Raw genomic sequence first — 24,574 nt, forward strand, 5'->3', positions numbered from 1 at the left:
ACAACGGGTTAGGTCACGCAAGAATGAAGATGCAGGCTGCACTGCACGCACCCGCTATCTATTTTAGCGATTCTTCTCCTCCAGGTCGCTCGGTTGTGGTAATAATGGCTTCCGCGGGCGACCGAGGTCAAACGGCCATGAGAGCGGCAAACAGTGTCGTGCACCTGGAGCGGCCCAGCAGGTTGCGTCGTCCGCCGGGATTCCAGTCTAGAACCAAAATATGCAGTGGTCATCATGGTCCGAGGCCTCCTTCAAGAACAGTACTGTGTGCCACTGCAGATGATTACAAATTTACAATAAGAAATTAAACACAGTGTGTCGTCTTCGGTCTTTGCCCGGCAAAAGAGGCCGGGCTGTTTCTTCGATATAAGCATCTTCCAAGTCCTAGTGCGAGACGTCACAATCGCCTTCGTGTGCGCTGATTGGTCGTTGGTGCTGATCTTGCTCCGACATCTCATTTACTCAAGTAAAAAAAAAAGTTGAATTGCAGGTAATCATGCATCTACGCAGTGCGGTAGTTTATTGTGAAATTACCGTGTCAATGGATTTTCAGGGCGGTGATAAAAAAGCAAAGGCTACCACCAACAAACTACACTAGGGATCGCAAGCTTTGGGGAACCGCGCGCACGCACGGGCACTCCCGTTTGGCTAGATGTCAAGCAAAAGCAGTGACAAAAACAACCACATTTCGGGGGTGCAACAAGTTGACTCCTTCGGGAAAGGGGTAGAAACATTGTGCAAAAGAAGGTGAAAAACCCTTTCAACTTTGCATTGCAGAGTCATTTTTGCACTTGCCGACGGTGTTTCTTTTTGTCAAAGGGAGAAACTGTGTTTTCTTGGAAGAAAATGAGACAGGATGCCACTTCAAAAGGAGGTTCTCATTGGGGTCTTTGCCTGATATGCTCTGTTTAGCACACAGCAAGCAGCATTCACCTTTACCTTTCAGAATGCACAAAACGAGAGCAACAGTTTTGACCTCTCGATCAATCAAGTGCTGCTGGTTCGCCACCAAGCGACTTATTTAGTGTTATATACTTGCACGCCCTAAAAATTACTACTTTATTGGAGATTTTAAGGTTTGGTGTCATCGGTGGTTCTACCATGTCCACATAAAAGAGAACATAAAGGTAAAACAGGAGGGGGGAAAAGAGAGGCATATCCATGATCCCATTGGATGTAATCCAACGCAATGAGTACCTTAAACAGAAAGAAAATTATTTTCCTTAGTGCTAAGTATTAGGCACAATCAATCACCCCCATTTTCATGGACATTGAAATGTACTAAAACCTGGTAACGGGGATTTTCTGTATTTGAAATTAGAGTTAGACTTGTCTAGGTGATTAGGTGTACAACCTTACAACTTTATACGGACCAGGATCCTCTAAATTTGATGAAACCCCAATCTCTACCATCCAAGCTACATCCATTGCTCTCCTCTATCTAAACATCAACTGAATATCGGGCCGGTCCACCTTTTTTTTTTCGCTTTCATTTTGTAGACATTACTCAATTCGATGATTTCTAGGCTATGTGTTGCACTAGACTTTTCTTCTTTTCTTGTGCGCGCACACACACACTTCAGCACTTGCAGCATTGATAAAGCAGAAGCAGGAAAAATAATTCTCCGAAACAAAAAGGAGCAGGAGAGAGCCGCCCCGCTACATGGAAGGATGGAACGGCTCAAGGACAAAAATACTTCCTCCTTTCCGTCCTAAAACGCAGGAAAGTTTCAAACCTCGGCATGACAATTTGGACTCCCGGAACTGGTGGGTTCACTGCTGAGAGCTTTGAGATCCCACTCGGGGTTGCATCAATCTGCTCTTGTTTCTTGTTAAAATCTTCCAAGCTAGGCGACAGGTGAGTACTCTCTTCTTCCAATAAAAGATATCTCAAGTTCATCAAAATTTGTATGTATTTAGACATGATTTAGTATAAATGCATTCTATTTGATTTGATGTTGCCCATGTTGGTAGCGGCGAGGGAATCTGACGTTTGACAAGCGAACAGTATGGGCTCGGTATTTGACTTGATGCCTGTCCAGTGGGGTGCAGCTACACAGGTGAATCCCTTGACACGCTTCGGATCCATCATATCCCTTGCTCTTTAATTTGGCATGCATCTGGGCAATTTTATTAATTCCTCTCAATCTTGCAGAGAAAGCACGCACGGCTGGATTTTAGAGCCGGCCTATTAAAACTGAATCTGTCTGGTTACTGAGTATATATTGATTATCTCAATGCTGCTGATTAAAGGACGGATAATCTGATCTTTCGAAAAAAGGATGGATAATCGATTACTTCCTGTTATTTCTTATTCAAACCATGCATTACGTGTGTTCAGAAACGAAGATGATATTGCTGGTTCGATCTGCACCGCACAGCGGCAGAACGAATCCAGGCCTTTTTGGCCGCAAACTTATGCTGATTTTATTTGTCTTGGTGCTGCAGAATATATGGAGACTTATGGCGCCCTGACGCATTCCTTGGCCCGCCAGTGGGCGCAAAACCAACATTGCGTGGCCAGAAACGAAATACGAAGATGATTTAGCTCTTGGCAAGAGGACAACCTCCCGTTCAGGGCCAAGGGTGCCGACAAAGCATCTACAGAAATCGCATGCAAAGTTGACAGAAAATGACCTCCGGGAACGCGCAGATTAACCTCATTTTGCCATTGCCCAATGCGTGACCAAACCTGCACCGCGAACAGTCTTGACCACTTGATCTATCGCATAATTCAGCGTCCGCTAATGTAACGCCAGGTCTCTCACAGAGAGAAGACGTGTGTTTCTGTTAGCTGACTGGAAACATCTCATCCACGCAGTCATATCATAGGATTCTCGAAGTGATCCCGAGAGCTTTTTTTGTGGCGACAGCATTAGCTTGCCGCTGATCGGGTTTGACATGCAACCGGTCTCCCATTTAGCAGTGCACATGGCATGACATGAAATTAAGAGTCATGATAACTCGATATCTCGCTAGCTAATGATCAAAACCCGTAATGTACAATGCACCGAAGCGGCTGGCCGGTCTGCCGACGAAGAGGCATCGTCGTACATGCTCCGGACTCCGGACCTACGTTGGAACGATAGATAAGGAAGACGGTGAATGAGGGGACGCGCACTTGCCGAAACGAAACGAGCCTCTTGTCGCCCGGTGCATTTGAGCCGGAAACATTGTGTCAAAGAGGTTTCTCATCCTAGAGCAAACCATCGTGGAACGTACTAGTTTTGAAGATTTGGATCTGCAGAAGAACTGGCTGGTCGTGCTATCGTGTTTTGTACTATTGCCGGCCTTGCATTATTGGTTAGGAGCTATTTGCCAGGCTGAATTGCAGACGACGCACCATGGCCCGATCGATGCTCGGTTGGTTGCATTCCAACCCATCATCGGCCTTGTTGCTCGCACCGACATCTGGTCGCCGACCCACTACCAGGCAAGAAGCCTCGCGACCCGAATGGAAACGAGGGAGTTAGCCCTTTGCAGCATTCAGTGGCATGCAGATCAGGGGAGAAGATCTACACAGGACGCGGGCACAGCGTGGGGGGAGATCCGCGGAGGTCGGCCACCCGACCCCTATCCACGGAGGCCGCACACACCCGCCTCGCAATGCGTCTCCCACGCTAGCTAGCACCGCATCCACTTCATCACAGTCCTCCGCCCACAAAGTGCCACCCCAATACACTAGCAATTCCAGTACTCCGGTCGTGTCACTTGTCACTCAGCATGTCAGGCCAAGGCCTGGACTTCGCCCCCAGTACTTCACCAGCGACATTTTATACGTTCCAAATTTTCTGCACCTTGGTGGTGATGAAACACGGTTCCAAAGGGGATTGTGTGGCGAAAAGCATGTCATGACAATATCAACTAGTCACTGGTGCGATACATCTTTTTCCCCAGGCAATGCAAAACTAGTAGTACAAAAAAACATGTAGAAACAAGCATCCTTAAGGTCCATCTAGCAATTGCAGTCATAAGAGTTAGAAACAAACTGAAAAATAGATAGGCAAGAAGGCTATGTGTGTATGTGTGTGTCAACGTGCCCACTCAAAACATGTTACATCTTTTTTTTATGGTCACGAACATGCCAAGCAAGTCCAGCGTCCAATTTGGCACACCAAAAGTTTGTGCCCGGTTGGCAGAAACGACGGTGCTGCCAAGATGTGATTGAATGAGACTGATGGAAGATCACTTCGTCTTCTTGTCTTCCGTGCTTGTCTCAGCCTCAATCTGTTGGGCTGCAGCAGCAGCTGAATCAGTTCCTTCCAATGTCTGGGCGGTTGGTGGCTCGTCTTCCCCTCCGAATCCAAACTCATTGACACGCTTTTTGTCAACTGGGTATACCCACCTCTGGTAGAGGTATATCAAAAAGATAATATCTGCATACAGCAATCAGCAATTATCAGTTGGCAGCCTATTTGTAAGGCATGAACGATATGCACATAGATTTTATGCTGGGGGCCAGTGTTACCATCAATGGTAGTTTATCTTACCATCTCTGAAGACTGAGAGACGATGCAACAATGGCATTTTAATCACAAATGCAAAAAGGTCATCGATTATAGTGTTCAGGAACTTGTAGGTCATTTGTCTCCATGGCATATGAGCGACGGACTGCAGCTTGTAGTTGATGAATAGTTGTGGGCACATCATGATAAAACCTGAAAAATGTGAAGGCACATACATAAGTTTCATTGCTAACTTGCGTGGTGAATCACGCAAATAACTAGTGAAACAGAGTTCAAGTAGTTGCTTACCAAACATGTACACACAACTTGTGAGGGAAGACAGTATCCATGAGTACCAGCTCTTGTGTTTGTCGTATTTGAGTGAATAGATAGCGAAACCGACCATAAGGAAGAGAAGGACATAGGTAAGGTACTTCATTGCAATTGCATCATACTCCTTTGTCTTATTCTGTGCATATGATTCACGATCCCGGAACCTCAACATGGGAATCCTTCCACTTCTGTCAATCTGAACATAAGTAAACAGGGGTCATCGTAAATAGTTCAGAAGAAGAAAACATTATTTTTCCGCAAAAAACAACATTGTCAGAAAATGCAACAATTTCTGTATCATCAAGCTCATCAGATAGATATAATATATGTCCATATCAGGAAAGAATAACTCCTCATAAAGTATATTTCACAGCGAAATCCATTTTAATGATATCTGAATGCCATCAAAAGTCAAGGACCAATGATGGCGTTAGTTCTGAGTTGACTGAAACAAGTTCATGATTACAGATAATCAAGATGCGAGTTTTTAATCAATGCACTGATTGCAATTGAATAATGAGAAAGAGACCCACAGTAAAATTAGTTGTACCAAAATTTGTTTCTCCATACGATCATTCATAAACTTGATTATTTCAGTTCATGTATCTGGCATTTCATTCAGTGCTTAAGTACTTTCAGTGAAGACCACTTGATGTGTACTACATATAAAGCAAACTGACTTTGCTCAAATGATTTTAAGATCCTAAAGGGATCAAATTAAATAATTGGCGTATGACAGATTAACAGGATAGGAGAGCCATATTTAAATGTCTTATTACCTCAACATGCATCGCTTTTCCAATCTTCCAAAATTCAATGCAGACACCAATTCCAGAGCTAGCAAGGATCATCCATGAAGTATCATTGTCAAGCAGGTACAGAAAAATAACCAGCTGACATATGAAGTTCAGAACCACGGATTTTGCTGATAGACCTTCCATGGACTTGTTCTTATTCCAAAACTGGATATCTGAACAATGTCACACCATTATCATTATATATACCGATTTATTGTTGGATTATATACTTATGTTTATGGTATAAAGAACTATGCGGTGTACATACCATTCTTGAAAGCCAAGAAATCAAACAGAGAATGGAAGAGAGAAACAATCATGGTCAGTCCCAGAAGATATGGATTCCCTTCAAGGAAAACCCTCTGCAATTTAGGAAGTAAGCACAAGGTCAATGGAAACCCATCTCAAGAGAATATGACTAAGACACTAGGCGTATGGCAGAAGCCACCATTTCCCGAACTAGGTCTTTCACTTCTGAACAGAACAAAGTAGAGCATGGCATATGAAAAAACGATAGAATCTGAATGGGTACAGCAATTGAGAATATCCATATGTACCTTGAGTTCATCAGCTTCGCCTTCAAGCATACTTCCATAGCTACGATGAACTTGGAAAGACTGCTCAATCTGTAGATACAATTGCCACTTGGTCATACTAATAGGACCAACTTCAAGGTTTAAGGTCAGGTCCTCCACAGTCTCATTGAGTGCTATCAATTTATCCCTCAGTAGCCAAAATTCGTTGAAGAATACAGTGGGATAGTAGCTGCTTGTAGTTGGATCCACATTCAAATCTGTATCTCTATTGTCAAGGAACACCAATCCTGCCTCACCAACTAAGAACATATGCTACTCTTTTGAAGACGGTGTTTTGAACAACAATTTAGGTTTCATCAGAAATTGACAACATGCAACGAAACACGGAAACGGCTCTGAGCCGGCGTATCCGTATCAGATACTGCATGGATACGGGGATACGCCCGGATACTCCCCGATACGTATTTTGCCCGTATCGGATAATTTTTCGATTTTAAAAAAAGAAAAAATATCCGATACACGAGGGATACCTCCCGATACTTGTGGGATACGGGAAACTAAACACCAGAAGAAGCCCAGCGGCCATCGGTCTATCCTACCCATCTCTCTTCTCTGTTCAGATGGAATGGCTGATTAATTTCTTGACTTCTCTTCTCTGGTTCCCTTCTCTGCCCAGGTCAGCCACGGCAAGAAGAGTGCTAGCTTCAATTGGGAGCTAGAGTACCGTAGAAACTGGGCAAGAATCTGGCAATGCAGTACAACTTTTGGCTGCTTCTCATATAAAAATATTTACGTTTTGTATTTTTCTATTATTAAACATATATATAGAAACGTATCCCCGTACCTATGTTTTTCAAAATTTGACGCATCGCGGTATCCCCATATCGCGTATCAGATACGTATCCACGTATCTGTGCTTCCCAGACAACATGCAATAGCATATTTAAGTGTATAAAAAATACTGAAGAGAAGATTAGTGACAACAAAGTAGTGTACAACACATGTGCATTCGTAGTAAAGTGTAAAACTGTAGGGGGAAAAAACGAAAACACCATGCTACATTTGTTACAGTTGAAGGATACATGGAGCAACATTAGGAGGAATGTTATTGTGTGGATACCTGTGAAATAAAAAGGGGCAAATATCATTTCAAAATTTCATTGGAAAGATGAACAGCATAAAAAGCCAGGAAGTTAGAAACAAACAGATGCGCAGTGATTACATGGATCAAGCAAATAGCATATACCAAAAGAGTGTCTGGGCCGCAAAATATGAAGCTGAGATGAGGATCCTCATATATCAAAATTAACTAAGAAGAATCTTCAACACGGTTCACATAATTTAGCAGTGCCAGTAGCAGCAGAATCTAAAACACAGACAATCCCATAGTTCAGCACTGCCAGTATCTGATTAGCATACACTGAAAAACAGTTCTCAGCATGCAGATCGCATGAAGTCGTCTCCTAGTTTGAGCGATACATGGTTCTTTCAAATGTACTAACTATATTGCCTTCCCCTTCTCCCTCCTAAATTATACCACTGTTAAACATTAGAATTAGAATACACATTGATGAAGCAATACATCTCATTGACGACATTAGAGCATGTTTTGTTTGTACCTACACTTCACCAAATGTTAGGCAGACAAGTTTGCCGAGTGTTTGGCTGCAGCCACAGTTGTGGCATGCCACACTTTCTTAACCTCTTACCCCACATGTCATAGCCTCATTTGCTAGCTAACTTTTGCCACAACTGTAGCGACCAATTTGTCGGCCACAAAAACTGTGGCACAAGAGCACCAAAGTGTGGAGGGCAATCAAACAGGCCTGATTAATAACTAATTGTTCATGATATTCTGAAGAAAAAATATTAACCGTGTGAAGGAACAATTTTTCCCAATATAGTACGTGTGGAACTGAGTTTGATCTTGTTCATACCGTGTGAAGTCATCCACAAGGTTTATTGTCACATTTGGTTTCCAGTAAGCAATAAATTCGACTGGGCCCTCGTCTTTGTCTTCAGCATCTTTGTTCTCCTGCAGCAAATCAAATGTGACCTTTTCAGATAACCAATACTACAAGATAATAGTTCGTACTATATAAACAATAGGAATGAGGACCTTAGGTGTTGGTTGTTCCTCAGACTCGTTCGAATTTCCAAGCAAGCTCTTCTTAGTACCAGCTTTTGATTTCCGCAAGAAAGCCACAATAGCTAAACAGGAATAATTAGTGAGCATTTCATCTAACATGTGATCATAAAAATGATGGTTGGTGAATGAAAAATAAGCTTACGATGTGTCCTTCCAAAGGCAGACTTCTGCTCATATTCCGGATCAGTAGGGTCCACAGGGTAACCCGAACGGGCAAAGTAAACATGAGCATACAGAGAGCCATTGTGTTTAAGAGCCTATAGGAAAAACATGCACCAAGACATAATTAGATAAAACCAACAAAATATGTAAAATTACTGCAAGTAATATATTACCTCCGAAGGATGGTATGTCAGTGAGCGTGTTCTGGTACTGGTGGGCCCCCAGACTGCATATGGGATGTTTGCCTCATGCCAGATGAGCGCATCTTCATTACTGAAGTCGTTGAATTTATCGTTCTCAGACAAATACATCCACATATCCTACACAAAACAACCAGCATCCAGTTTGTTTTTAGGAACATGCAAATGGCACAGACTAGTGCTAGATGCATGAACTGTACCACCTCATTCTGTCTATTACACCAATACTAACTAGACACGTAAAATCTGGGTGGCACTACTAAAGAATTTAATGAAATTTTGTATTTGAATGATCAATTAACGTCCTTTTGCCATCTTCTTTTACGTATATTCCTAATATACCAAATACACAAGCTTGGCAAGAAAAAGAATCAGGCCAAACCAAATGGGATTAACTTTAACTACGAACTACAGCAAATAGGCACTCCCTCCGTCCCATATTAAGTGACGAAATATTACATGTATCTAGACGCTTTTTGTGTATAGATACATCCATATTTGGCCAAATGTGAGTCACTTAATATGGGACGGAGGGAGTACTATATAGCAGCCTTTGCTATACCATTGAAATTAAATTATAAATTTAACCAAAAAAGGGTTGCCACCTCTGCAATCCAAGATTGCAGCAACATGATATGCCAAGTTATAAGCTCAGTGTGCACACACGAACACCAAAAGTTCACTTCCCTGTCAAAATAAATGACTGACAATGTAGTGAATAAATTATAAAATCAGCATTATTCAGCACCTAGCCCAGACAACCAATTTCCACGTCACCAAATTTAATCTACACAACCTACCCAGAAAGAAACATTATCCATGTATACTGCGGCCTTCCCAGCTTCAGTAAGGATATATACTACATTGTATGCCATCCATGCATACCATCACACCATCAGCTTCACACTTCAAAGTTCGAAATCAATCTCTACCTTAGAAAGCAGAATAATCCAAACAGCAAACATCTTTCACATTATCTACATCTACTCTATTGTAAAGCATCCGTACTCTACACCACATCACCAAAATTGACAAGACCCATGGTGTATCTTTACTACTTGCATAGTTGCATACTTAGTAGTTCAGAGAAACTCCTAACATCCTTGGCCTTCTGAGATGAGATCTACTCAATTAGATGATCCAACTGACATACTGTGGAGTATCAAAAAGAATGACCTTATTTTCCCAGTCAATCAAATTGCAATGCTGTGGAGCACCAATATCTTCATGTGATGTATTTTTTTACAGAAAGGTAGCCTACTTGTTCGACAGCATGTAACGTACACATAAGTCTTTGCATAAAACAGGAAATCAGCTTCCTATAGAACACTACTAATCAGCAACAACGCGCTCTCTTCTGCTACAGCTTCCCAAAGCTATTAACAAAAAGAAAGGTTCTAGATCGCAGTAAGAAATTTACTAATAAAACCCTACAAATTTGTTTTTGCATCAGAGCAAACATAACTGTTACAACTGCATAAGCCCAAAGCCTTTACTGGCAACCAACAATTAACCGCTTAAAAGCGCCGCCACAGAAACCTAACACACATCCTCTAGCGAAAATCGAAGTTCGCACGGGCCAGAGTACGTTCTCACCATCGGCTCTCCCTTCTGGAAGAGGTTGGACATGAGCATCCCCGGCTCCGTGGGGGCGCGCTTCGGCCCGAAGAACTTGGACGCGAAGTACCAGAAGACCGCCATCCGAACGATGCCGGCGAGGCTCTGCCCCAGGCCACCTCGCGCCGCCGGAGCCTGCCCCTGCGGCTGCGCCGCAACGGCGGCAACCGCCGGCTGCGACATGGCCGCCGGCAAGTTGGATCGGAGTAAGGAGGAGGGGTAGAAGAGCCGAGATGCGAAAGGAACACGAGTTTTTTTTGGAGGAGCTCTCTGTGATTGATGCTTTGGGGATTTAAGCGGGGGTTGTTTCACGATAATTTATAGGTTTCTTTTGCCGATAGGGACAGCTATTGTTACTTAAACATGTATTTGGTCCCTTCTCGACTGCCCGTGGCGGCGCCGGTTTGTTCCGTTTCGTGATTCGATAAGAGACGTAATTATTCGAGACATCAGGGGGTGCAGGAGTGATAAGGGAAGGACGCTGGGATTTGAACGACGAGGCTAGTTGCCGTCTTAAGAAAAGGCAAACTGTTAGATGCACCCGCTGTCGGTATTAGAAAACACCAGAGTCAGGGAGACAACTGTACTTTGCATCCGCCGTTGCAGAATCTAGGTCATATTTTGCACAACATTTCGCTGATAATTAATACTCTCACTCCGATCCTAAATTGTTGTCGAAATATCACATGTATCTAGACGTTTTTTAAGAATAGATACATACATATTTGGACAACTTGAGTCAAGAATTTAGAATCGGAGGAAGTATATCACAATCACAAGGACGTTTTTTAATACGATTTTGATGGTTTCAATTTATCATAAAGAATGTATTATTGGATTAAGGTCGATGTAGATCTGGACAATAAAATGTTGGTTGTATATTGTTTAGAGTAACAACAAAAAATACATTAGATCACAAGATGTCCAATTCAAAGAAAAAAAGGTTTCTTTTACATAAACTTTGCATATCAAGTTTAGAAAACAAAACACATATGTTGATCATATCAACAAAGGTTCATAGATTAGGAAAACTAGGAATGACACCCTGACATCATGCTTGTTATTGTATGGCTAAGGGTGTGTTTGGCACAGTTCCAACTCCATGGATTCTAGTGAAGCTGATCATTCATAGCTTCATTTTTTCGTGGAGGTTGAGTTGTGATTAATTCGGGAATGCAACAAGAGAAGACTAGTAAGTATTATCCTTCTTCCAATGACACTCAACTCTAGCTCCACGAAAAAAAAATGGAGTTATGAATGACCAGCTCCATTAAATCCGTGGAGCTGGAGCTGTTCAAGCACACTTTATCTGAAGTTTCTTCTATCAATAAAATAAATTTATTATGGAAAACAGAAAAATGATTAGAAAAATACCATCAAAACTAGGTTATTCATAATGAGAATTATTCCAAACGTAAGCAATAACTATTGAGGAAATCACAAGGGAGGTCCACTAACTTAGGAAGTGGGAACACTTCAGTCCACCAACTTGAAAACATTTAGTTGTTATCCCTAAACTTTGTCAGCAGGATCACTATGGGTCTAGAAGACATTTTCGAGCATATATAATCTCGATGACGTGGCTTTCGGGGATCTGTTGGGACTTTTTAGCTTTTTTTTTCTTTTGCAAATACCCCTTGGAGAAGTTTTTCTTCTTTCCTGTGATCCTCCATTATACTATGTAAAATCCCCAGTCGATCCATGTCCAATTCCCCATTCTAAACCCCCAAATCCCTAATGCTAACTCTCGCTCGCTCTCTCACACACATACCCTCCCAATTCCCTCGCGATCAGCTTTGTCGCTCTCCTCCGCAGTCAATTCCCTTCTCTCCGTTGTCTTATGTACCATAGTGGTTGCACTGAAGATGGAACATTGTTGACCATGTCTTGGCTGCATGCTCTCCAAGGCGGGGGTTGCAGCTCGTCCAACAACCAAGTAAGATTTCTACGTACTGATTGTTCCCACCTCTTGTTGCTCGTTTTTGTTTTGCACTGACAACTATTTTATTCCCAGCTTTGCTAGAGCGAATTTTACGATGATGATCTTGTGCATTATATTGGTGAGGAGGTAACTAGCTTCAGTAGGCTGAATGTATTTGGTAAATTTGTGTAAGCATTTGAAATTTGATGGAAAGAGCAACCTTTGCAAATGGTTTTTCAAAGAAAAAAAATGAACTTGGCTAGTGTTTGACATGTGGGGGAGAGAGAAGGGGGGAGAGAGAGAGAGAGAGAGAGAGAGAGTAGAAGGTACTTGGGGAATTAAAAAAATTCAAGTTGCGGACAAGCTAAAAAAATTGGAATGTTTCCCGAACGCCAAGTCAACGGTTACGTCATCGGAACAAAAGATGTCTCAAGTTGAACCAGCTTATGAAGTACTCCTGCGTTCCGACTGCTGTCGACGTCAACTCCCCTAAGACGATTAGGGTTTTCTTCTCGGCGGTGCCGATGACGACTCCGTTCCAATCTCCGATTCGTCTCGGATCCCTCCTGCTTCCCCTCATATAACAGCGGGTAGCACTCCGCTCCCCCCGTCCACATACCCACAGTCACCAAACCCTAGTCGTCTTCATCCACCAGATCCGGGCGATCGAGTTCCGATGGCGACGAACTTTTCGAGCGGCGGTGGCACGTGTAGTTCATCGAACCATGATGATGTCCAAGATCTACTGGAGAAACTTCAGATCAGAGAGGAGGATTTCGATGATGTGATCATCGACGACAGGGAAGATGACATGACAGCTGGCCTCCAATGGCTTGCCCTAGCACGAGTGAACTCACCAAAGATCTATAGCGAGACTGCGTTCGAGAGGGACATGCGCTCTACATGGACCTTGGCCAGGAAGGTTGACATCCGTGATATGGGAGAGAATCTGTTCTTGCTGCAACTTTTCTGCCTGGGCGATTAGCAGCACGTTATGGATGATGGCCCTTGGCACTTTCGTCGGATGGCGGTGGTAATCGCCGAGTATGATGGGATTGCAAAACCATCTAATGTGCCTCTGGATCGCCTCCCAATTTGGCTCCGGATCCATGATCTTCCCCCCAACTACCGCGGAGAAGCTGATTCGTACCCTAGCAAGCAGAGTCGGCGAGGTGATGAAACTAGATGACTCCGCTATCCCTCGTGGCAACTTTGTGCGGGTCAGAGTAAAAATCCCTGTGGATCAACCCCTAAAGATGCTTTCCTCTGTGATCAAAGGAAAGACGAGGCAAGTATACAAAAACCACTATGAAAAGCTCCCTCGCTTCTGTGCGGTTTGTGTCTTCTTGGTCATGGCCACCTGGAGTGCGGTACTGGAGTTCATGCTCCTAAACATCTTGTCTTTGAGGATTGGCTCTGCGCTGGTCCTGTCTGGCGCCCTCGGCCTAATACCCGGAGGGGCCGTGGGGGCAGATGGATGGGTGGACGAGACACTGATCAGGTCCCGAATTCCTTTGATGCTGCGGATGATGAACAGATGGATCTTGACCCTGCGGCTGCTTCAGATCGTTCTGCACGGAAGAGGCTTGAGATGGGAGATGGCAACTCTGTGGGTGACCTGGACCTAATGCCCACAGATGATGGCAAGGATGGGAGGGCAGCAATCGAGCCTTTGCCTAGTAATCAGGGCACTCCCCAAACGGGAGAGAACAAGAAGAGGATGAAGACAGGAGAGGATATTGTTGCGGACAAGACTGAGATATCGGTGGGCTCCCTTGAGGAGTATTGCCGGGAGCAATGAAAATCCTAAGCTGGAACTGCCGCGGACTTAACAAACCCGCGGCAGTTCGTTCGCTCATGGATCTCCATGAGCAAGTTAGGGCATATGTTGTCTTCCTCGCGGAAACACATCTGGATGAAGCTAAGGCAGATAAAATTCGTCATAAGCTAGGTTTTGATTCTCAGTTGGTTGTTAGCAGTAATGGTAGAGCTAGAGGTCTTGTGCTTTTTTGGAACAATTTGAATAAAGTTATGTTGCAGTACATGACTCCCAATTACATTTATGTCATGTTTACGTGTGATGGGGGTAATGATTGGAGATTCACGGGGTTTTTACGGCGAACTAGGATGGGATGATCGCCACCTTTCTTGGGATTGCCTTCGAGATCTCCGGGCTCGTGCTACTATGCCATGGCTGGTCATGGGAGATTTTAATGAGATCCTTTATAGTCATGAAAAGGAAGGAGGCAATCCTAGACCGGTCAGGATGATGAATGATTTTGGAGATTGTTTAGTTGATTGTGAACTGGATGATCTTGGGTTTTCTGGTGATAGGTTCACTTGGTTCAGAGGGGATGTCCGTGAACGACTTGACCGGGCTGTTGCAAATGCGGAGTGGATCAATTTGTTCCCGGGGTTCTCTGTCATTAATGAGGGGCACTTCAGATCTGATCATCGCCCGGTGGTGGTAAATACTGATTTCTTTGACGGCCCGACCATCAGGTCTAGGTCTGGAGGCCGGAAATTTGAAGCACGTTGGTTGTCGAAGGAAAATGTAGAAGAAATCGTTCACACAGCGTGGGCGAGTGCTATTGCGTCAGGAGAAGCACCAACTCTGGCAAAGCACACAGCTGTGGTTCATGAGGAACTTCATCGTTGGGACCGATCAATGTTAAAAGGACCGAAGAAACGAATTAAAAATCTGAAGAAAGAACTGGAAGGGCTGAGACGCGGAATTAATTCCGAGGAGAATCGTTGGCGACAGAAGGAGATTCAGCTCCTTATTGAAAATTTATTGGAGCAAGAAGAAATCACTTGGTGCCAATGAGGGCGCGCCAACTGGCTTTTGCGAGGGGATAGAAACACTTCTTTCTTCCACAATTCAGCTACGGCTCGTAAGAGAAGAAATCGTATCAAATGTTTGCTTGATGACAGCGGTGTTTGGAAAGAAGGTAAGGATCAATTGGGTACTTTAATTTCTAACTACTTCTCATCTCTTTTTGAGTGTGGTGTTTCAGTACCAATGGAGGGGGTTCTAGAGAAGGTGCAAAGAAGAGTCTCTGATGCAATGAATGTTTCACTTACGGCCCCATATACTGCCGAAGAAGTGAAAAAAACACTCTTTGATATTGGTGATCTCAAAGCGTCGAGTCCGGATGGCCTTCATGCCATGTTTTATAAACGGTTTTGGTCTATGCTCGACGATGATCTGACCCAAGAGGTGCTAGCTGCAGTCAACTCTGGCCGGATCCCTAACGGATGGAATAAAACTGCAATCGTTCTTATCCCTAAGACTGCAACGCCCGAGAGTATTACCCAATTCAGACCGATCGCGTTGTGCAATGTGGTGTACAAAGTGGTATCAAAGATGATTCGGCTCGTCTGAAGGGACTTCTTCCAGAGATCATCAGCCCGTCACAAAGTGCTTTCGTCCCGGGACGTCTAATCACTAACAACTTCCTAGTTGCCTATGAATGTTTTCATGCTATCAAAGGAAGGAAACACGGGCAGATCGGCACCTGTGCCATCAAGCTGGACATGCAAAAAGCCTACGCCCCTGTGGAATGGGGCTTCCTGGAGGGTATATTACACCGACTTGGTTTCCATCTGGAGTGGATCAAACTGGTCATGGCTTGTGTTACATCTGTTAATTACAGAGTCCGATTTAACTCTTGTGAAACAAATAGTTTTAAAGCATCAAGGGGCCTTCATCAAGGAGATCGATTGTCCCATATCTCTTTCTGCTTTGTTCTGAAGGTCTTTCTGCTGAACTGAAGCACGCAGAATCGAGAGGTGAGCTTCAGGGTGTGAAAGTGTGCAGAGATGCTCCGGCTGTCAGCAATGTTCTCTTTGCTGATGACTCCTTAATTCTTATGAGGGAGGATGAATAGAATGTGTAGTGCCTTAAACGCATATTGGATGACTATTGTGCAGCATCAGGTCAGCTAGTCAATGTGGCCAAATCAAGTATATTCTTTAGTCCAAACACAGCAGTGGAAAAGAGACAATATGTCTGTGAAACGTTGGATATTTTGACGGAAGCTCTTACAGACAAATACCTCGGTCTTCCTCCTTTGGTTGGTGCGGACCAATCTGATCGCTTCCAGTTCTTGGTGGATAGAGTCAAGAAACATACCACTGGTTGGAAGGAAAGACCGTTATCAACAGGAGGTAAAGAAATGCTCTTAAAATCTGTGGCGCAAGGTATCCCATCTTATGCCATGTCGGTCTTTAACATCCCAAGACAAATTTGTAAAGGGATTACGGACGCCATGTCTCGCTACCGGTGGGAGATGAAGAAGGACACCGGAGAATGCATTGGTTTGCATGGTGGAAGATGTGCATCCCTAAAGCTCAAGGAGGCATGGGATTTCGTGATATACACTGCTATAATCAAGCAATGCTTGCTAAAGAAGCTTGGAGACTAATCACGGATCCCAATTCTTTATATGCTTCTGTCCTCCGTGCAAAGTACTTCCCTAACGGTGATCTACTGAATACCACTTTGAAGAAAGGTGCTTCTTTCACTTGGCAGAGCATCATGTCAGGTTTGAAAACCCTGAAGCTGGGTCTCATCTGGAGGATTGGCGCGGGAGAGAAAGTTAGGATTTGGGATGACCCTTGGATTCCCAATACTTCATCAAGACGGGTGATTACTCGTCGGGTACATCATTTACTGGATTATGTCCATGAGCTCATTGATCCTGTATCCGGCGATTGGGATACACCTCTTATCCATCAAACTTTCTGCCCTGTTGATGCTAATCAGATCCTCTCCATCCCACTGTCATCACGCATTCCTGATGATTTTGTGGCTTGGAACCTTACAAAGTCGGGTTCTGTGAAATCAGCTTACCACGCAGAATGGTTCGCACAGCATGGATAGAAGCTGAGACGCACATACGATATGGACTCCTCAACCTCCCACCCCGCATGGAAAGATCTCTGGAAACTCCGAGAGCCTGCGAAGGTAAAAAATTTCTTATGGAAGACACTTCATGGTGCTCTTCCTTGTCGTGAAGTCCTGGCAAACCGGCACATGAAAATCAGCGCTCAATGTCCCGTGTGTTCTGTGGATGCGGAGGACATTCATCATATGCTATTCTGCTTCCTCGTGCTCTTGATGTTTGGAAATCTCTTGATTGTGAGAAGTTCATTGCGGAGGCACGGGATTCCGACCGGGCTGGGTCAGCAGCTCTTGACTTTCTTCTCGGTGCTTCCTTCAGAGCTGGTGCTCCACCGACAGGATTCAAAGCTTGCTGCTACCGCCTGTTGGTATATATGGTGGGAACGTGGGAAATCAGTGCATGGTGAGCCTATCCTACCCCAGTTTGAACTGCTCTAGCAATTCGTGCACTTGCCTCTAATTTTACTGCTGCGGCTCCTGGGAAAGCTAAGATGAAGCCTCGGGTTTGGAGTAAACCACCGTTGGACTGGGTAAAGCTCAATGTCGATGCCTCTTTTGATGCTGACGCTCTCAGCGGTACTGTTGGAGCTGTCATCCGCGATCACCATGCTAATTTTGCAGCAACCATCAACTGGAAGCTCGACTTTGTTGCGGACGTTGAAGCAGCTGAAGCTCATGCCGTGCGTGTTGGTTTGGAGTTTGCTGCCCTTTCGGGCTGCTCGAGGATCGTTATCAACTCAGACTCCACATCTGTAGTCGAAGCTCTCTCGGCTGGATACCAACCTTTCGGTGCTGCTGCTGCAATCTACGAAGACTGCTTCAGTCTCTTGGATGATCTGGTTCAATTTGACATCAGCCACTGCCAGCGTGATTCAAACAAAGTTGCCCATGAGTTCGCGCATATAGCTAAATTTCAACCATGTACTTCTTGGTATGAATCCCCTCCTGCTTGCATCATACCTCTCCTTACTGAGGATGTAACTCTCATATCGAATCAATAAAGAGGTATATTTGCTGTCAAAAAACGGTTACGTCATCGAGATTATGCTCGGAAACGTGTTTTGGACCTAGAATGAACCCGCAAACCAATTTTAGGGGTAACAATGAAGAGTTTTCAAGTTTGTGGACTGAAGTGTTCCCACTTGCTAAGTTCATGGACTGCCACTTCAATTTTCTCATAACTATTTATGTGCGTGTAGCACGAGAATAGAATTTCATATCCAAATTTATTTGTATCACCGAGTGTCTGCTAAAGTTCTTTTTGATGTTTAAAACAAATTGCTGTTTAAATTTTCATGTTACCTACGATTTCACTTGTGCAGCAACTATATGCAAGTGTGGACTGTGGACCAAGCAGGGCTGGCTAAGCACGCGGGGTGCTCTTAGCAGTTTCTTTCCTCTCACGGGACCACTTAAAAGGCGAATCTGAGGCTGGGCAAACAGATATTTTGCGAGGCTCTCAGACCATGGGGCCCTGAACCTACTCGATGACGTGGAAATTGTAGTGTATTCTGTTTTAGACCATCTGGTTTGTCTCCATCCGGAAGCATTGCTTCGTTGCGTCATAGCCTGCCCACGATTTTGGTATTTTCTAAGGACGAAATGAAATTGGGCTCGATGGATTTCGGGCATGCCACGGTATCGCTTGCTTCCAATGCTTTGGGCCACGTAATCACATCTTCAAATGAACATCGCAGTGAGAACAGAAAAATCTTCAAATCACATAAGGCAGTCGGCACTCGGTGGACGGAGTGCTAATTGACGGTTCAACCATTTGGCTGAAAGAAGGAAGAAAGACGTGCCTCCTTTCTTTCACTGATGCTACATCCCTTGGCTTCAGTGATTTAAATGTTGTTACTTTTTATACTCCCTCCAGTTTGCACTAAACAGCGACAAGTATTTAGGAACGGAGGAAGTAACAGATTAGCAAGTTCTGCTGTAACAGTTTTGATAAACCAAAGGGGATGATTTTTTTTACGAGAACAAAAGGGATGAAATTAGATGTTGTGTTTTTTTTGTAATCAGCACAAGCTGCTTTACAAACCTCAAAACTTTGTCCTTGTACCTGGAAACACATTGGGAAGAGGAGGTTAGTTAGAAATGGAATCAAGGATCATGAAGTTTGTGTTTTGTTTTTAAAAAATCGTCCAATGGCATTTTTCAGAAAGTATGAAGTATGTGATGCGGTTCTTTTTTCAGAAGCACTACAACGGCTTTATGCATTCATCATTAACTTTCTAGGCTGTGCTTGGAGATATGAATATATTTTGGTATTTTGTTTTTTAATCAGCGTTGTGTTTGCAGTCTTCTAGTAACTTGTTTTTAGCACTATTTCAGTCGAGTAGATGCTTGGAACAGAGAGCATAATTTTTTGAGAGTTATGCACTGACAACTACAAGTCAAGTACAGACGGTAAGGTTGTGTATGACAATACTCGCTGATAATATGAATCTCTTTAAATTTCAACATGAAAAAGATTATATATGGTTAGCCCCAAGATCAGTTGAGCATGTAGCTGACACTTAGTCTGAACCTGAATCCGGTTAGCAAACTGGGTATTCCATTGTTAAGTGGTACTGTGCAGTACAGTACGTACTACTCCCTCCGTCCCATATTAAGTGTCAAAATATTACATGTATCTAGACGCTTTTTAAGCATAGATACATCCATACTTGGACAAATTTGAGACACTTAATATAGGACGGAGGGAGTACAACTTAGTAAAGATAAAACTGCATAGTTGTTTCATTTCTTTTGACAACTTTCTTGCCATACATATTTCTATCTTTTCTCTAACACAATAGTAATCAACAGCCATAAAGTCTTTCTCACACCTGCATACAGACAACAGGCTGCTCAAATCAACCAAGCTCTGTATTTTTGTTTTCTATTCCCTCCAACCGGAAATAAATGACTCATATTTATGTAGATTTGCATGTATCTATACACTAAAACGCGACTAGATATATACGATCCGAGTGACTTATTTGAGAGTAGTATTAGTATTGTTTGCTTAATTGCTTTTGAGTTCAGGTTCTGCCGTTCTGCAGTCTTCTACTAGTATCTACTGAGTAGTTTCCAGAATAGTTCAGTTCTGAGTGGATACATGACACACGGGGCATAAATATGAGAGTGTATGCACTGCAGCACTACCGGCTACAAGTCAAGGACAGGCGACGCTAGGTGTGTATGATATTACTCACTGATCATGTGGATCCCAGGATTAATCGTGTATGATTAACCCCAGGATTATTCGAGTATGTAGCTGATACTAAGCCTGAACCTGAATTTTCTACACTTGTAAGGAAAAGGAACAGTTGAAACCGTTCTATCTGTTCCTTGTTTCTATCATGTGGATCCCAGGATTAATCGTGCATTTGCATTTTTTGTCTAACAGCAATCATATATACTGAATCAGAACGATACCAACTTCATACTAAATCCAGGGCTATATGGATCGGAGGGAGTATGATTTTTCTGGTACATTTCTATTTTTATATGCTTTATATTTTGAGTGAATTTCATTTTTTACCCCTAAATGTCAATTTTGTTTTTACAAATTTCAGGCGGAGTATTTCTCCGCTCCGCCTTCCTCCCGCTGCGGCTGGTTCGGTCCAGCCGGATGAACCGAACAGGCCCCACCAAACCATCGCACCGTTACAAGAGCACGGTTCTTTATTTTGTCATTCCATAGGAGTATTTCTTTTACTCCCCTCGATCAGTGACTTGTACCACAAGATTAGAAGAAGGTTAACCTCGTCTGGGGCTTTTTTCGCTTCTTTTATTTTGCCATTCCATGGCCCAAAAAAGACATGGGGCAGATCGGCCGGCTGACCTACAAAAGGGGGACCCGGGGTCGACCCGATACCCGTTAGTTTCGTAGGCTTTGTTTTTGACAAGGTAATTGTGCGACGTTTCTCCTTTTAGAGTTTTTTTATACACAGTCAACATACTCTCTCCGTCCACAACTAAGTGTACTTTTAGATGTGTCCTAAGTCAAAGATATTGAAGAGGAGCCTTGGCGCAGCGGCAGAGCTATTGCCCACGGGTTCGATTCTTGGAAACAGCCTCTTGCAAAAATGCAGGGAAATGTTGCGTGCAAAAGACCCAAAGTGGTCGGTATGTGTTGCAAAAACTAACGGGTATCGGGTCATATGTGTTGCTACTCTTTGCAACGAAGTTTGTCAAATCTAAAAAAGTTTGACTTAGAAAAAAACTAGATGTACACTTATTTGTGAACGGAGAGAGTAATAATCATACTTTGACCGTTTCAAATTATAGAAACCACAAGATGTCAAATAGACATTCCCTAATATCGGAGGAATTCAAAATAAATGAGATTAAATTAAATGATGGAGAATGTAAACCAGGTAGATATTAATGAATATTGATGGAACAATTTATGTATATCCCTGCTTTAGAGAAGATAACCATCAAATGACCATTCATTGGATGCAGTTAAATGTTGGCATTATGCAATTTATGGTTCTACTTTATGTATTGTTTTCTAAACGTCATATATGAGGAAGGACTCACATCATTTCGAGCTTCATTGAAGGAACTCTCTGTCTCTCTCTCTCTCTTACAAATGGGTTGTGGTTATGTTGTCGTATCAATCTTATTGTGCATTTCCTTTGCAGCTTGCTACCTTACTTTTGTTGAATCAATAGATACATGTGGTAATCCAAAGATGAATGAGAAGGTAACAATATACGGCATGGAACTCTCGCTCACTTTGTTTGCTCTATTCAACAAACATTTTCGTACCCGCTTGACCACTTCAATATTCTTTAATATGTTTCTATTTAAAATTTCAAACACCACAAGAAATACTTATCTTTCAGGAACTTGGTAGAACAATTATGCTAACTAGGCCAAACACTTTTTTTTTGCAGAACACTACTGTTTCAATACCCAAGCCTTTCGGTCAGAATGAAAGAGGCAACATTATTTCTCATGTACTCTCTCTCTCTCCATTTTCATGAGCTAGATTTGGATCTTGTTCATTAATTCCATACAAGCGTTAGATACACGTCGTACGCCATGTGTACAACATGGCATGTGATAAACATAAATTAGAAGTAAAAAATAAAGCCAGGTAACAATACATATATACTTAAATCCCTGAGAAATAACAACAAAAATCAACATGCAAGATTGACCCATCAAACTTACAATTCGACGTGCTAAATTTTAGTCATCTGTCAAAGGTACATGGTTCATTCAGTCCCATACGATTCATTTTTTGGCGGTCGTCTCCTACAACTTTCTAAGACATCTTGAACGAGGCAAGAGTTGAGCTATATATTTTAAAAAGAATAACTTTACCAATTAAATTGGAGATAATTAACCACCCAAGACACAAGACAGACAAAGCACGTATATGACCATGTGAACCATAGCAAGTTCTGACACAAAAGGTCCCCGTACACCAGAATCACCCTGCACCTCGTTGAGCAGGTTAGATACCGCGTGACCTAGGCAAGGCTGTTAGAAAATCTTGAGAGACTCCAAAGGAGCACAAAAAGAAAACACGTTGTTGTATGCATTGGGAAGGAGAACGTTGTATCGCCACCAACAGCACCCACATGTGTTAATTATGTTTGAGCATTACTTACAAATTCTCCGACTATCGACTAATTTGGTTATAACTTTTTGTCATTAGTATGCAATGTGGCACACAGAACCGGGAAAATTTTATGGTCTTCGAGCTGACATGAGTATATGGGGTTCACCAAATCAAGAATACTCTCAAGAATCTGGAGCAGCCATACAAATGTATTGTGCAGAAGGAGGACACTACCGCTTAATTGAAGCTGGATTTCATGTACAAACATATCACCGTTCTGATAAATTCAAATAATGCTTTCCAAAAAACTATTTCAAATTCTTGTTTGGCTTGCAAATTGCCCCCTCGTTGTACCATAATAGAGATGTTCGCTTCTTTACATACTGGACAGTAAGTATAAACCATGCTACCTTAAGAAATACATAATGTGTTGTCTTTTCGAGTATTTTTTTTACTATTTGGAGGAATTGTCATACTAAAAATTGGTCTTTGTTCATCCACAATAATACATCTTAATTTAATCATTGAGTAGAAGGACACAAAAACAGCGGGCTGCTACAACATGCAGTGCAAAGGATTTGTTCCAGCCAGAGGAGCTGCACTGGTGCCTGGCCAAGCCATTGCTCCTCAGTCAACATATGGCGAACTCGACCACTATGCCAGGCTTAGCATAAACAAGGTACTCCCTCTGTCCCGTTAGAGACTAGTTTACGTATCCATTTGAAGATCTCTTGCTAACTATCAAGTTTCTTTCCCCACCAAAAAACATCACTATCTAGTTTCTTTACAATTTTGTTGCATGAAGATTCCTGTTATGACCATCACCCCTCGTTTATTGTATGTAGGACCCGAAGACTGGAGCTTGGATATTGTACCGACATGATTTGCATGCCCCATCATTCTTGGGACATTTTCCTAGCGAGCTTTGCCCCGGTGAAGCGGCGCAAATACAAGCATTGACTGGATTCGTAAATTATCGAAAGAATGCTCGTGGTCCTCCAATGGGCAGCGGGCAGTTTCCTGATAATGAAGATCCTAAGAAATCTGCCTACTTCAAGCAAGTTAAGGCTTATGACTCCAAAGGTCATGCTTGGAACCCAATTACAACTGTAATGCTTCCTCTAGCTGACAAGCCGGACTGCTACAGGCCAAGTGATTTCCTTCTTGATTTTAAGAAGGGCTACATGTTTTACTATGGTGGACCAAGTGATTGTGTTGGTTGACAAAACACAAGTTTCTTTTGATTGTGATTCAATAAATCATAAACTTTGTTTGTTGCAGCTAAATACAAGTGCTTCTTTGGCCCCTCCCTCCCAAACATGCAATATATATACTCCCTCCGTTTCATAAAGATTGACACGGTTTTGCACTAGAGTTAGTTCAAAGTCATGCCAATCTTTATGGAACCGAGAGAGTACATCAGATCAACGTACATTGAGATGAGGTCCACCATCCGTACTCTAAATTCGTGTAATCAAAATCGAGATCTTCAAGCCTCCGAGGCCAATAAATGGGAGGAATGCACCGATAAACATGAGCCTATAGAGCCACATGCACTACGGGAGAAACCCGCTTTGCCGGAGGCTTTCCGTCGGGGCCGCCGGCAAAGACCGTCAGCACGGAGCTCCATCGACAAAGGACTCTTTGCCACCGGCTTTCGCACGGGACCGTCGGCGAAGCCTTTGCCGGCAGCAAAAATCACGGCCTCCGGCAAAGAAAAGGGGATCACGGCCGTTGCTGGCGTAACGGCGAAACCCGCTCTGGGCCCACATGTCGGCCTTTGCCGGCGGCCAGGTAAAATGCTGCCGGCAAAGGGCTGGCACGTGGCACGCCCTGAGCCGGCCACGCGTGGCGCGCGGTGGCCCACATGTCAGCCTTTGCCGGCGGCCAGGTAAAATGCTGCCGGCAAAGGGCTGGCACGTGGCATGCCCTGAGCCGG

At 43.3% G+C, this 24,574-nt stretch overlaps 2 protein-coding genes and 1 long non-coding RNA gene across 3 annotated transcripts; 2 read left to right on the forward strand and 1 right to left on the reverse strand.

Annotated features, from left to right (window-relative positions):
• Positions 1-1,631: 1,631 nt before the first annotated feature.
• LOC112269347 lies at positions 1,632-2,847 on the forward strand. Its single transcript, XR_002961120.1, has 3 exons — positions 1,632-1,858; positions 1,975-2,060; positions 2,156-2,847. It is a non-coding gene; the product is annotated as an uncharacterized LOC112269347 (long non-coding RNA).
• A 986-nt stretch (positions 2,848-3,833) lies between these two features.
• On the reverse strand, positions 3,834-10,522 carry LOC100820860 (CLPTM1-like membrane protein cnrB). Its single transcript, XM_003579767.4, has 12 exons — positions 10,219-10,522; positions 8,596-8,742; positions 8,403-8,517; positions 8,231-8,322; positions 8,049-8,146; positions 7,194-7,231; positions 6,133-6,368; positions 5,844-5,937; positions 5,558-5,748; positions 4,755-4,974; positions 4,491-4,658; positions 3,834-4,376 (listed from the first exon to the last, which is right to left on the reverse strand). Exons 1-12 carry the CDS (start codon positions 10,420-10,422, stop codon positions 4,186-4,188), a joined length of 1,794 nt encoding a protein of 597 aa, XP_003579815.1. The 5' UTR covers positions 10,423-10,522; the 3' UTR covers positions 3,834-4,185.
• A 7,035-nt stretch (positions 10,523-17,557) lies between these two features.
• Positions 17,558-23,858, forward strand: LOC100821771. The gene is made up of 6 exons (XM_003579770.2): positions 17,558-17,933; positions 21,707-21,768; positions 22,732-22,893; positions 22,972-23,025; positions 23,168-23,314; positions 23,481-23,858. The coding sequence occupies exons 1-6, from the start codon at positions 17,558-17,560 to the stop codon at positions 23,856-23,858; spliced, it is 1,179 nt and encodes a 392-aa protein (XP_003579818.2).
• Positions 23,859-24,574: the final 716 nt, after the last annotated feature.

Source organism: Brachypodium distachyon, chromosome 5 (assembly GCF_000005505.3).
Source record: "Brachypodium distachyon strain Bd21 chromosome 5, Brachypodium_distachyon_v3.0, whole genome shotgun sequence".
In the NCBI taxonomy this organism is placed as follows: domain Eukaryota; kingdom Viridiplantae; phylum Streptophyta; class Magnoliopsida; order Poales; family Poaceae; genus Brachypodium; species Brachypodium distachyon.